Source organism: Juglans regia, chromosome 11, assembly GCF_001411555.2.
Source record: "Juglans regia cultivar Chandler chromosome 11, Walnut 2.0, whole genome shotgun sequence".
NCBI lineage: Eukaryota > Viridiplantae > Streptophyta > Magnoliopsida > Fagales > Juglandaceae > Juglans > Juglans regia.
In genome coordinates, this window is record NC_049911.1 from 2,146,401 (window position 1) to 2,159,127 (window position 12,727).

At 37.9% G+C, this 12,727-nt stretch overlaps 1 protein-coding gene across 1 annotated transcript; it reads right to left on the reverse strand.

The window, feature by feature from the left end:
- Window positions 1-745: 745 nt before the first annotated feature.
- On the reverse strand, window positions 746-12,336 carry LOC109008081 (sucrose nonfermenting 4-like protein). The gene is made up of 13 exons (XM_018988043.2): window positions 11,455-12,336; window positions 11,150-11,237; window positions 6,934-7,116; window positions 6,396-6,530; window positions 6,208-6,267; window positions 6,036-6,119; window positions 3,768-3,905; window positions 2,866-3,007; window positions 2,629-2,796; window positions 2,220-2,283; window positions 2,021-2,090; window positions 1,391-1,505; window positions 746-1,274 (listed from the first exon to the last, which is right to left on the reverse strand). The coding sequence occupies exons 1-13, from the start codon at window positions 11,577-11,579 to the stop codon at window positions 1,183-1,185; spliced, it is 1,464 nt and encodes a 487-aa protein (XP_018843588.1). The 5' UTR covers window positions 11,580-12,336; the 3' UTR covers window positions 746-1,182.
- Window positions 12,337-12,727: the final 391 nt, after the last annotated feature.

Genomic DNA, 12,727 nt, shown 5'->3' on the forward strand with positions numbered 1-12,727 from the left:
AAAAAAATGAATAAATACAAGATCCACATGAAAAGAAAATTAATTTTTTAATAGTAGACATCACTCTTTCTCAAAGCGACTGCACTATATTAAAATTAATTTTTTTAACACAGTCATGAAATGCACACTTCACGACTGTATGTAGCATTATTCTTCTAGACCAGTACTTTCAATTGCATGGCACTACTCGAACCCCAAGATGGAAATCAGGATCAATGCCCAAATTAATATTGTACCAATTGAGGGATGAAGGCATCAATTATGTATAATTTTATATCTAGTTGTAGAAATCAGAAATACTAGTAGCATTATCTGCGGGAAAAAGTCCTAAATTTTTTATGGGAAAAGAAGAATAGAAAAAAGCCTTGATTTTAAATGAAACCAGAAAGTTCCTTTGGAAAGTAGAAATTGATGTCTTTTGACAATTGAAAGTGAATGATCACAGACGTGTGACGTTATAATTAAGAGAATAATATAATTAGACTAATAAAATAGTAAAAGATTAAAGGTGATCGATCAGGGAATGAGCGGCTCTGTGAGAGATTATCTCTAGATCATGGAAGAACCACTTTAAAATTAACCCCCAAAAGGATCAAGATTGAAAAAGAAAAGTCCTCTTAAATTTATACAAAATTAAAACCTGTGACCTAAAATTGTCACAGCCACCCCAAACGCCAATGTTACAATAAAAATGACAAGCAAAGACCTTTTTCTTTGCTGGATACAAACAAGCAAAGATCAGAAATTCAAAACTTAAAAAAAAAAAGTAACCAACTTTTTTACCTACAAGCCCACCAAATGGCAAAAAAGACGAATCCCACAAACATTTTTTTTTGAGTGCCTGGCTCATTTTCTGTAAGCACTAGCAGTCACAGGCATGGCAGCTGTGCCAGCTGCAAGGATAACAATTAGGGCTTGTGTCTAAAAAGTGAAAAATGAAATCCTCACAATTTACAGATTTCTTTTCTCTTTTAAAATTTTCTATCCTAAAAGGGGGGGATGGGGGTGGGGGCTCATAAGCTCGAGGCTTGTAAATCAAGACTCGGAGAAACAAATTAGACATTTCACAATGGAAAGGAAGAGAGTAAGCTCAAAGATACATGATGTCGAAAAAACAATGTGACTTCCACAATGGCACCATAATCGGCCCCCTCATGCGAAATGATGGCCAACAAATTCCAGCTAGCGCAGCAAGAAGTTGAACACATCACTCAATGATATTACACCTTCCACACGATTGCTGCCAGCCTCTACAATGACAAGTCTCCTAACCCCTGAAAGGATTTGAGCAAACAAGCCATGTCATGACAAGGGAAGAGGGTGGGTTGGGGGGAAGACTCAAGAGCAACATTAAAAAAAAAAAATCTTAATGAAAGCTATTGCAAATTACCAGGATTTGTCAACCGTTTCATCACTTCATGCAGTGGGTCAGATCGTAAACACATCTGAAATCTCTGTCCATTAAAGCCATAAGAAGAATTTGCATTCTGCCCCAGTCGTAATGCCTATAAGCATTAAACAACACACTCAGAAACAAGTAAAACAAAGAGTGTGTGTGTGTGTGTACATATTCATACATTCAGATATACATGCACACGTGCACACATACATCAATGCAAATCATTTGTGAGAATGCATATTACTGACTGGCTCAAAATTAGCACAACAATAAAATTTTATTATTATTTTCACAAGTGTTCATTTGGAGGATTGTATCAATATGAGCATACACTGCAATTTTTTTTTAATCCACAACTCGTATACTCAAAATTTGGGGAAAATACACTGGAAAAATATTTGCTGCAGCCTAACATCCTCAACACACCGTGTTGAGTTGAAGAAAAAAAAAAAAAAAAATTTAAAGGGTGTGCTGCGGATGTAGGCTGATGCCCAGCATTACTCAAGTACACTTCACCAGGTAATTTTGCAACCAAGGATATATCTATGTACAAAGCGGCTAACTATCATTCAGCCTACATGCCTAATTGAGTCTGATGCGTGGGTAACATTGAGAAATTACCTGGTGAATAGTCATTTCATCGAGACGAATCTGTGCATATGCTTTATCTTTAGCCAAAGAGGTGATATCACTATGAAGGAAATAGCAAGTGCATCTCAAGATGGTTATGTAATATGGATAATTCAAATAATACCTTCATACAATACTGGGAAAGCAAAGGGAAGGGTGTAATAACTTCAGCTGAAAGAAAGCAGATTACCTTCGTGAATAAATATCCAGCAATGAGCCATCATCATCCACTATTGGTATTGAACTAACTTCAGCTGCAAAAGGAAGGTGTAATAACATAAGACAAGAAGATGATGGAATAATTGAAATGGAACCTGCTTGCTGCTTATTGAGTCAAATGCAGATGGAAAATAATGAACAACAAATAATGCTCAGACTGCAATACTTATAAAAAGGATGCCTTCTCAATCTAATAAGCATTATAATTAGCATTGTCCTAGACAGAATTCAGAAAGCCAGAAACAGTGCGCAGGAAGAAAAGAAGAACAAAGTTGAGGTATATAATGCAGAGACTTTAAGGTTAAGACAAATATGCCAATTCCTACAAGATAAAATTGACTTCTACCTTATGCAATAGTTTGAGATGAGAAGGAAATCACCTTGAACTAACAAAGTTAAAGCAGCACTAAGAGATGCATTTGGCCTTAACATTGCAAATGGCCTTGACTCCCCAATTTTCGGAACCCACGTACCCAAAGGAATTGAACAAATAGGTTGCTCAAGAATGGGCAACGAGCTTAAAGAATGTCTAAAATACCTGTAGATACCTGAAAATTAGGTCCATTAATTAGTTTCAATTCATGGACCCTTAAGTGACAATCATGGAAGAAGCTTACATTTTAGTATTCCAGACAGCGAAGCAAGATGTAAAAGCTGTGGAATAGACCCATCCTGTGAATAATGGATTATGGGAACTGTGGCCACCTTGTTTTGTAAAATTTTCAAAGCAACATCTTTCATACAATCATAAGGCCCAGCCTGTGCATTTCATAACTAAATATATCAGACTACCAGTAATCATATTCCAACATCAAAATACAAGGCACTCCTGAGTTTAAAAAGTCCAAGTTCTCCCAGCAATCAGCAAAAAACAATATTTAATCATTAAATTCATACTAAACTAATCAACAGCACACCACTAAATGTATATATACATACTAGAAAAAACACGCATAAAGGTGACAACCCATAAGATGGGGTGGACTTTGCAAATCTGACAAACTTGCACAACATGCCACCAGCTTGCCAAAATATTAATCAGACTCATTCGTGCCATATTATCCCAAGGCTTCTTGATGTATACCTCCAAAAGGGCAGTCTAACCCTAAGATCAATAATCATCATCTTCTGCAAGTTTATTTGGTACAGAACACTTGTTGTCCCGGCCAGTTAACCCAATCATCTCTCTCCAAATCCCATCAACTACAAATAGGGTTCTTGCAGAAGTTTGAAAATAAAGGAGTCACAATATAACATGCAAAATTTTTTTTTTTTTTATCAGTAACACAATATAACATGCAAATTACGAAAACCTTAAGACACATTTCAAATTTTGATATCTATATCTTTACATGTGAGCATTTGACAATTTTACCAGTAGAGAATGCAAGTCAGAATGAAGCTTGAGTACCACCCTTACCAAATTCTTTGATAAGGGACAGTCATACCAAAAGTGCAGAGGTGTGCAAGTCTTCTGCATGCTAGATCCTCTTGGCACAAAATCTCAAGAAGCACTTACATGGATAAGGTGTTGATGAGGAAATGATGCCCCATCGCCATCCATTGTTCTGGTAAGATGTAATTTCCCCTCTTTCCAAGCTGCTATTGTATGTGTCTCAAGCTGTTCCTCTGTCATGTTTGATCCATGATTCCCAAGCTAAAATTTAAAGGGTCACACATGTTAAATGGGTTTATTCTCATCCACGCATATGTGAGTTTATTTGTGTCAGGAAAAAAATGGACAAGCAAAACAGCATTCAGAAGACAAATGGACATAGAACTGCATTCCACTAAATAAATAAAAGTTAAATTAGAGAGAGAACAAAGGCAGACAAAAAAAAATTCATGTCAGTTTAAAACTTCTGTCCTGTAGGGATGTAGTAGGAAGTTGGCTATGGATCATAAACAGGGATCAGTAGCCATGGAATCTCATGAACAAAGGAGGAAAATTGTGAAGAGTGCAAGAAACCCTAAGCACACTAGGTCATCAGATGAAACGAAACAAAAGAAGATAAATCGATGACCTTATGGCTTATTTTGGTTAAAACAGGTGCTACTTTCAAGAGTAGAGCAATATGGGATGGGGTGGTAGAGAAGATAGAGAAAATGTTGGCTGGATGGAAAATGGTGTATCTATCGAAAGGGGGTCGTCTCACTCTTATCAAGAGCACCCTCACTAACCTTCCCACTTATTTTTTATCTCTCTTTCCTATGCCTGCAGGGGTGGTGAATAGGATTGAGAAACTCTTTAAAGCCTTTCTATAGGGAGGCTTAGGGGAGGAGAAGAAAGTTCATTTGGTTAATTGGAAGACAGTATGTTCTCCAATTGTGAATGGGGGGTTGGGTGTGTGTAATTTGAGAACTTTTAATAACGTGTTGTTGGGGAAATGGCTTTGGAGATATCATTTGGAAGGGGGATCTTTGTAGAAGGAAACTATAGATGCTAGATATGGTGTTGCTTGGAGTGGTTGGTGTTCCAAAGAAGTGAGAGGGGGGCATGGAGTGGGGCTAGGGAAGTTTATAAGGAAGGGGTGGACTAGTTTTGTAAATCATATTCGTTTTGTCGCAGGTGAGGGCAACCGAATCAGTTTTTGGCAGGATGTGTGGTGTGGAGATCATGCATTGGAAAGAGCGTTTCTAGCTTTATATCGTATTGCAGTTAATAAGGAGGCTTTAGTGGCGGATGTGCGGTTATTTGCTCATAGTTCGCATCAGTGGAATATTCTGTTTAATATGGATATTCATGATTGGGAATTATCTATGGTTTCAGATTTTTTCAGTTTGCTACACTCCTTAGGGTCTACTATGGCGCAACATGATAGCTTGAAATGGAGGTTCCAGGATCACAAGAAATTCACAGTAAATGCGTATTACAAAATTTTGATTACACAGGATCACACCTTATTCCCTTGGAGGAACATTTGGAGGTCTCGAGTGCCCTCTAGAGTTGCTTTCTTTGTTTGGAATGCCGCCCTTGGGAAGATCTTGATCACGGACAACTTGAGGAAGAGAGGATGTGTTGTGCTGGATTTGTGTTACATGTGTAGAAAGAATGGAGAATCGGTAGATCATCCTTTACTACATTGTGACATAGCGAGAGGATTGTGGGATGAGATTTTTCGAAGGGTCGGTGTGGCTTGGGTAATGCCTAGGAGGGTGGTGGAGTTGATGAGTTGTTGGAGAAAATTGCAGGGCAGTCATCAAGTGACAGCAGTTTGGAGAATGATTCCGTTGTGTATCATGTGGTGTATTTGGACGAAAATGAATATGCGTTGTTTTGAAGACAAGGAACGAACAATGGTGGAGCTGAAGAATTATTTTCTACATACTTTATTGCTTTGGTTTTCAGCTATTGTATTAAATAGGGATGATATTCATGAATTCTTATCTTTAGTTCACCGCTCTTAAAATGTATTTAGGTGTTCTATTGTATACTTCCTGTGTACTAGGTACATGCCTATTTCATTCACATCAATAAAGTTTATCTCTTACTTATCAAAAAAAAAAATTTTAATTTGGCAGCTTTTGTTAGACTGAGCATCATGTTGTACCTTGTACATCCTTAGGCTCTAGAAAGAATGTAAACCTAAATAAAGTTCCTAGTTTTCCACCATTTTCTAGCAATAAGCTAAAAATGACAGTTTTATCTAAAAGATACCAGAGCGTAGAAACTCTTTCAGATACTTCCGATATCAACCCTTGTACATTTCATTTCTAAATACAAAGAACTATAATTCTTCATAGCTACAACATTTCAATATAAGACAGATGTTTATCCCAGAGATACCTCTCTCAAAATTAAAATGAAGTCCAATGCACTGAGAACTCCAACAAACTGGCCACAATCCCAGAGAGGAGCCACAGAGATTCCCTGGAAGTAATTTAAATCAGCAAAGATGAAAATCTAAGCTAATGCTCAGCAATGTATTACCAGAGAGGTATTCATTTGGGTATGTCACCTGTTCATGTAGGATATGAAATGCTTGCTTGACTGGTAAATTAATATCCAGGGTAATGATCTGCAATGCTAGACAATACAAAGAATTAGATAATGATCTTGACAGTGACGAATTTACCTAGTTAGAGTGGTCAAACCCCAGTGAAAAAAAACCATAAATAGCTCCTCAAAAGGGTAAAGCATCCAAACCTTGCCCGAGTCAGGAAGCAACTCATAAGCAGTATGTGTAGACAAGAATACAGATATATGGTGGCGAGAAACCTCTAAATCGGCAGATGATATCCTTGGAATGGCTTCTTGTGAAGTACCATGTGACAATGAGACCTATTTTGTATTACAACATAACATCCACAAGGCGTTAAGACAAAATAAATAACAATAACATAACACGGGTGCACCTTTTTATTTAACAGCAGTATGGGAAATTGAACAGCTAAAAACATTACCATCCAACAATGATTATCTACAATGTTTTGGAGCGCTTTGAGTTTTTCTGTTGGAAAACTTCTTAGAAACATAAGTGATAACAGATTCTTTTGCTGAGAAGGGGCTGGCAACCAAAAATGACTTTCACATTTCCCATGACTTTTTCATTTTTTATGATGGGGAAAGTTATGTGTCACATTCTTAATAGTTATTCCGATGCCACACCAATTAAAAGAAAAAACACTAACAAAATTCTAGCAGGATTTTGGAAAAAATTACTCTAGAGTTGAAATTCCCTTACTGCAGGCATAATGTCATCATGATCCACATCCATGTTGGATCTGCCAGGTGTCTGAGAACCAAAAGTAGAATTAATCATATCTGGCTCCCTACCAACAAAGATGGTATTTACTAAACCATAATCCCCCCTTGAAAATGGCTGGCTCTCGTCATGCAGCAACACTCCATCAACACAAAACTTGTACTGCAGATGAATGGAAAAAACAAATTTGAACATCAACAACAGATTTGAATAACTATCAGCATTATATCTTTTGATAGGTAAACCATCAGCATTATGTATCAATGTGTAAGCATATTTATCCCAAGGGTAGACAGGTCCCATGCCCATGATGACTCGGTTGCGACATATAAATATACAAATAGAATTTCTTAAGTGCATCCACTAACATGAATAAACGCAAGGAATCTCAGTCCTCTATGCACATCATATTATGTTAAAAATTCACTCAACATTGTGTTGGAAATATGGTAAAACAAAAAGAAAAAAAAAAGGTTTCAAAGCATATTTAGTCTAAGCAACAACCACGGTACAATATTTTGATTTTGCTGGAGCAGAAAATTCATTAGCTGAAAATTTGTGACATTAATTATTTGTCATAACAATGAGCACATGTTTATTTTAATTTATGTTTTACTAAGAGAGAATCTTTAAAACAATTAAAGTACCATCCGCGACCTTGAGAATAGGTAGCAAGACCTTTCTTTTCAGTGGGTAAAAAGAAATTTATTAAACCAAGTAATTAGGCATAGCCCAAGTACACAAGGAGTAAGAGAGAACACTTAATTACAAGCGAGGAAGTAGAAAAGGCAACAATGAAATCATGAAAACAAGGCCCATCAAGTACACTAGCAGATGCCCAAAGTGATAATGCATAGAAGAAAAAATCTCTAATCTCTCGAATCTCTCCCAATGAGCGTTCTCTATCTTCAAAACTATGGCCATTCCTCGCAAGCCAAATACACCACATAAGACATAGGGGAGCCATCTTCCCAGTGGCAGCAATTTGATGATTACCCTGGATACCTCTCCAACAAGCTAGAAGACCCACCACCCTCCTAGGCATCACCTAGGCAATACCAATCCCATCAAAGATATCATCCCATAGGACCTTTGCCACTTCACAATTGAGAAGTAGGTGATCCAGGTATTCTCCATTCCTTTTACACACATGCACCAATTGATAGTGATGAAACCACGCTTTCTCAAATTATCCGTTGTCAAGATTTTCTCAAGACCTTTTTCTATGAGTAATAAAGCTTCAATAACACTGCAAAAGGTGCATCCAGGTATACAGTGTATACAAGAGATTCACCTATCTAGAAATAGAAAAAGATATGAAAGTCATAGTAAGCTGGCCAATAAAAGTCAATAGATGTTGTACAAAGGAAAAGGTTAATAAAAAATAAAGTTTTGAGTTCCTCTCCATCTGCTCATGTTTCTCAAAATTCTAGTCATTTATTTCCCTCCAAATACACCATACCAGGCAAGTAGAGCCATCTTCCACTGCTACAATTTGTGAGCTTCTTTCTAACCCTCGTTCACAGTTTAAGAAAAAAAAAAATCTAGTAATGGCCCAAATCCAACCAATCTGTCTAAAAAAGGTCACTACACAGCACTAGCCATCTCGAAAAGAATAAAAGATGGGCAACAAACTCCCCACTCCTTTTATGCATTAAACATTAATCATTCACCACAACGTGTCTTCTCCTCCACACTAATCAGTCATTATGCTCCTTAATGCTCTTCTCACAATTCTCTAAGCTTCAATCATTCTGCTCCCTCCAAATGCACACATTAGGCAAATCAGAATCATTTTTTTAAATTCGCACTATGCTTTCTGTCGAACTGACCTTTCTTACAGTTCAAAAAGATCCCCAGTGTCGAGATACGACCTAATCTGACCCAAGACAAACCTAATCTGACCCAAGAAAAACAGGTGAAGTCCTGATTTTGCCCTTGCCTTTCAGAGACCTGATTTCCAGACAATGAAGGCTAGATTTCTGACTTTGAGCATCTTCCTTCACCCCTTAACCCCTCCCTGCCTGGCAGTGATTTTTGTACAAAAAATGCCAAGAGGTTCTGCCATCACCATATAGAGACCAGATTGGATCAGGTCGGTGTTATCTTATGTAACTATTTTAATTTTTTTTTTTTTTTTATCAGTAAAAGATAGATATTATATATATGGATGAAAAAGGTATAGCTCTTGTACACATGAAGTATACATAAGTGCTCCTAAATACATTCTAAGAACAATAAATTAAAGATAAGAAATCTTGAATATTGTCCCCATGCAAAACAATAGTGGAAAACCAACACATTAGAGTGTGGAGAAAAAAATTCTTCAACTCGGTCATTGTGCGTTCCTTATCTTCAAAGCAACTCGCATTCCTTTCCATCCAAGTACACCACATAATGCACAAGGGAATCATCTTCCACACTGCTGCCACTTGTTGACAACCTTGCAACTTTGTCCAACAACCCAACAAATCCACCACCCTCAAAGGCATAACCCAAGCAACATCAACCCTTTGAAAGATCTCATCCCACAACACCCTTGTTACCTCGCAGTGTAATAAGAGATGGTCCATGAATCTCCATTCTTTTTACACATGTAGCACCAATCCACCAATACACAACCTCTCTTCCTCAAATTGTCCGTGGTCAATATCTTCCCAAGAGCAACATTCCAAATAAAAAAAGCTACTTTAGAAGGCACACGAGCTCTCCAAATATTCTTCCATGGGAACGGAATATTGTCAAGATGCTATAATATGCCTTGACTGTACATATCTTGTGATTATTAGACCTCCACTTCAAGCTATCTCGTTGTGCCATAGGAATCTCCGTAGAATATAATAAGCTGAAAAAAATTGAGACGCTAGGTAATTCTCAATCATGGAAATCCCTATTAAACAGAATATTCTATTGGTGCGTACCATGAGAAAATAACCGCACATCCGCCATTGAAGCCTCCCTATTAGCTGCAATACGGTATAGAGCCGGAAAAACCCTTTCCAATGCCCATTCTCCACACCACACATCTCGCCAAAATCTGATTCGATTGCCCTCACCAACTACAAAACGAATTTGATTTGCAAAGTATGGCCACCCCTTCCTTATATACTTCCATAATCCCACACCATACCCCTCTCTCACTTCATTAGAGCACCAACCACCCAGCCCAATACCATATCTAGCATCAATAGTATCCTTCCACAATGATCTCCCCTGCAAATGATATCTCCAAAGCCATTTTCCTAGTAAAGCTTTATTAAAAGTTCTCAAGTTACACACACCCAACCCCTCATTCACAACTGAGCCACATACAGTCTTCCAACTCACCAAATGAAATTGTTTCTCCTCCCCCATGCCTCCCCATAAGAACACCCTAAAGAGTTTCTCCATTCTGTTCACCACCCCTACAGGCATAGGAAACAAAGATAAAAAATAAGTGGAAAAGTTAGTGAGAGTATTCTTGATAAGAGTGAGACGGCCCCCTTTTGATAAATACACTCGTTTCCAGCCATCCAACCTATTCTCTATCTTCTCCACTTATCTGGGAAATATCCAGGCCTTCCGTTGGGAGCAACTTTCAAGAATAGAATTATTTTAATCTGTGCAAGAACTCATTTGTTGGTGAGGTTTCAGACTGTATTAGTGAAATGACAAGCCTTGAGATTTTAGACCTTTTGGCCAATGAATTTACTGGTCAAGTTTTAAGTTCTATAGGAAAGAAACCTCCAGAAGCTTGCCGGAGTCTATGGTTGATTGTGCAAACCTTGTGGCGTCAGATCTCAGCCATAATTTTTCTTTTTGATTGATGGAAGATCTTTCGGCATGGATTTACAAATCTGAATACAATAAGTTTTGATTTCAAAGGATGAACTAGGTGGGAGCATGAATACTCCTTTATCTTCATCATTTGGGAGCTCACGTGGACAACTTGAAATCTTGGATTTGTCCCACATGCCCTTTTGCTCGCTTTACAATGAAAGGATAACATTTTGCATTATATGTCAACTTCTACTAAAAAAAATTCAGCAACCCACAACGGCTTTGATAGCTAAATTGGCTGTGAACTGTCTGAATGCACTTGCTTGTGATTGTATTTTGATTTTATTTTACAGCAAATGACAACAATGATAGGCATAAGAAAAGTTAACATTAAGGCTATCTAGTTAACCCATATCAATCAGGCAAGTTAATTAACCTGGTGACTTCCTGGTGTCAAGTTGCACACAACTTGAAATACATCATCGCGTCCCTCCACCGGAGACATAGGTATACTTCCTGACCACCTGTTTAGATGATAAACCCAATAAAAACCCCTATCACAGATCCAATATATCTACTAAAAAAACTACAAACAGAAAAAGGAAGATATACTAGTCACCAAGGAAAAGAAAAATTTGTTAGTTTTTTATGAAGCAAAAAGAATGTTAGATATCGTCACACGAATAATTCAGATCTGGGTAGTAACATCAAGATCAAAATATGATAATCTTAGCGTCCCACCCGGTGAAAGAACCGCAAAGTGACACGCTTCTTCCCCCATAACGCCACACGAATAACCAGGGAATCAAAACTGGTACCGAAACTGCACTGTTATCATGCCCCCTGTCCGGAACAGGACCGAACATTTCCACCAAAATCTGTATAAAACCGCACGAAACCAGGCCACGAAATGCAAGGTCCAACACCTCCCACTTGATTATCCACCCAATTCGACCACCATAACCATATATCACAAAATTTACGAACCCTCCGATAATCACACCTCAAGTTTAAATCTTTTCTTTTTCAACAGGGATCCTCCACAACTGAGCAGAGGACCCCTTAAGACTTACACATTCAGAGCCTACCAAATCAAAACCAAGCCATGCAAAACCCTATTTCAGCAACCAAACCACCAATCCCCAATCACAGCCTTCAACCCAAAAGTACTGAAAATCCCACCACCAGCTCCGCAAGTTCTACATGCAGCAACCACAAAATCCAACACCTGATAATCCCAGCATTTCTTAACCAGTCATAAAGCTCCACGAGTAAAAAAAAAACCAAATTTCCACACAAAATAAGCCAAAAAAAAGATTCGAATCTCGGTTGAGCTATGATCTTCACCCAAAACGAATAATTCCCCACCAAATGAATTCGGGAACCCCAAAATTTGAATCTTGGAGGAGAATTAAAAACGCAAGGAAGTTGTTTCTTGTGTAATTGAAAGGAACTCGAGAGGGCTCAAAAAGTGTGACCCAGAGGAAGAAAACCTCAAGGTGTCAGAAAAACAGAGAGGGTGTGTGACATTGTTGGATCCTCGATGGTCTTGTGGGCTCTGAGCAAAGAATCTCTGTGTGCGCGCGTGAGGAGGAGGGGGGAGAGTGAGCAAATGATGATACTAATTAATAATTACAGCAAAATCGTGAGGGTGAAGTGAGAAGAGAAGAGAGGCGTCGTCGTTTTGGGCTCCCCAGAATCCAGGAAAGCTCCTTACCTTTCTGAAAAGTAATTATAGCGACAATTCCACAGCTGAAGCGACCTGACTCGACGTCATATTCTTTGCGGTAACGCTGCTGGGAAGAATCGTACCAAAGAGACTTTTAACGTCGGTTTTTAAGTTGTTGCTCAACTTCGTCATTGCATATATAATTTTTGAGATATATGAATAATGAATATCCAGAAAAAAACTTTAAACATTTTTTATAAGAAAATAAAATAAACATATATAATATAAGCAAAGAGATGCTTAAAATTACGGATGCATTTGCTTAGCATTGATTTTTCTTTCAAG

Coding starts and splice junctions, on each gene's coding strand:
- LOC109008081 (XM_018988043.2), bottom strand. CDS start 11,579: ATGTTCGGTCCTGTTCCGGACAGGGGGCATGATAACAGTGCAGTTTCG. Junction 7,117..11,149: donor TGACACCAGGAAGTCACCAG/GTTAATTAACTT, acceptor ATTCATCTGCAG/TACAAGTTTTGTGTTGATGG. Junction 3,906..6,035: donor TCATTTTAATTTTGAGAGAG/GTATCTCTGGGA, acceptor TTTAAATTTTAG/CTTGGGAATCATGGATCAAA.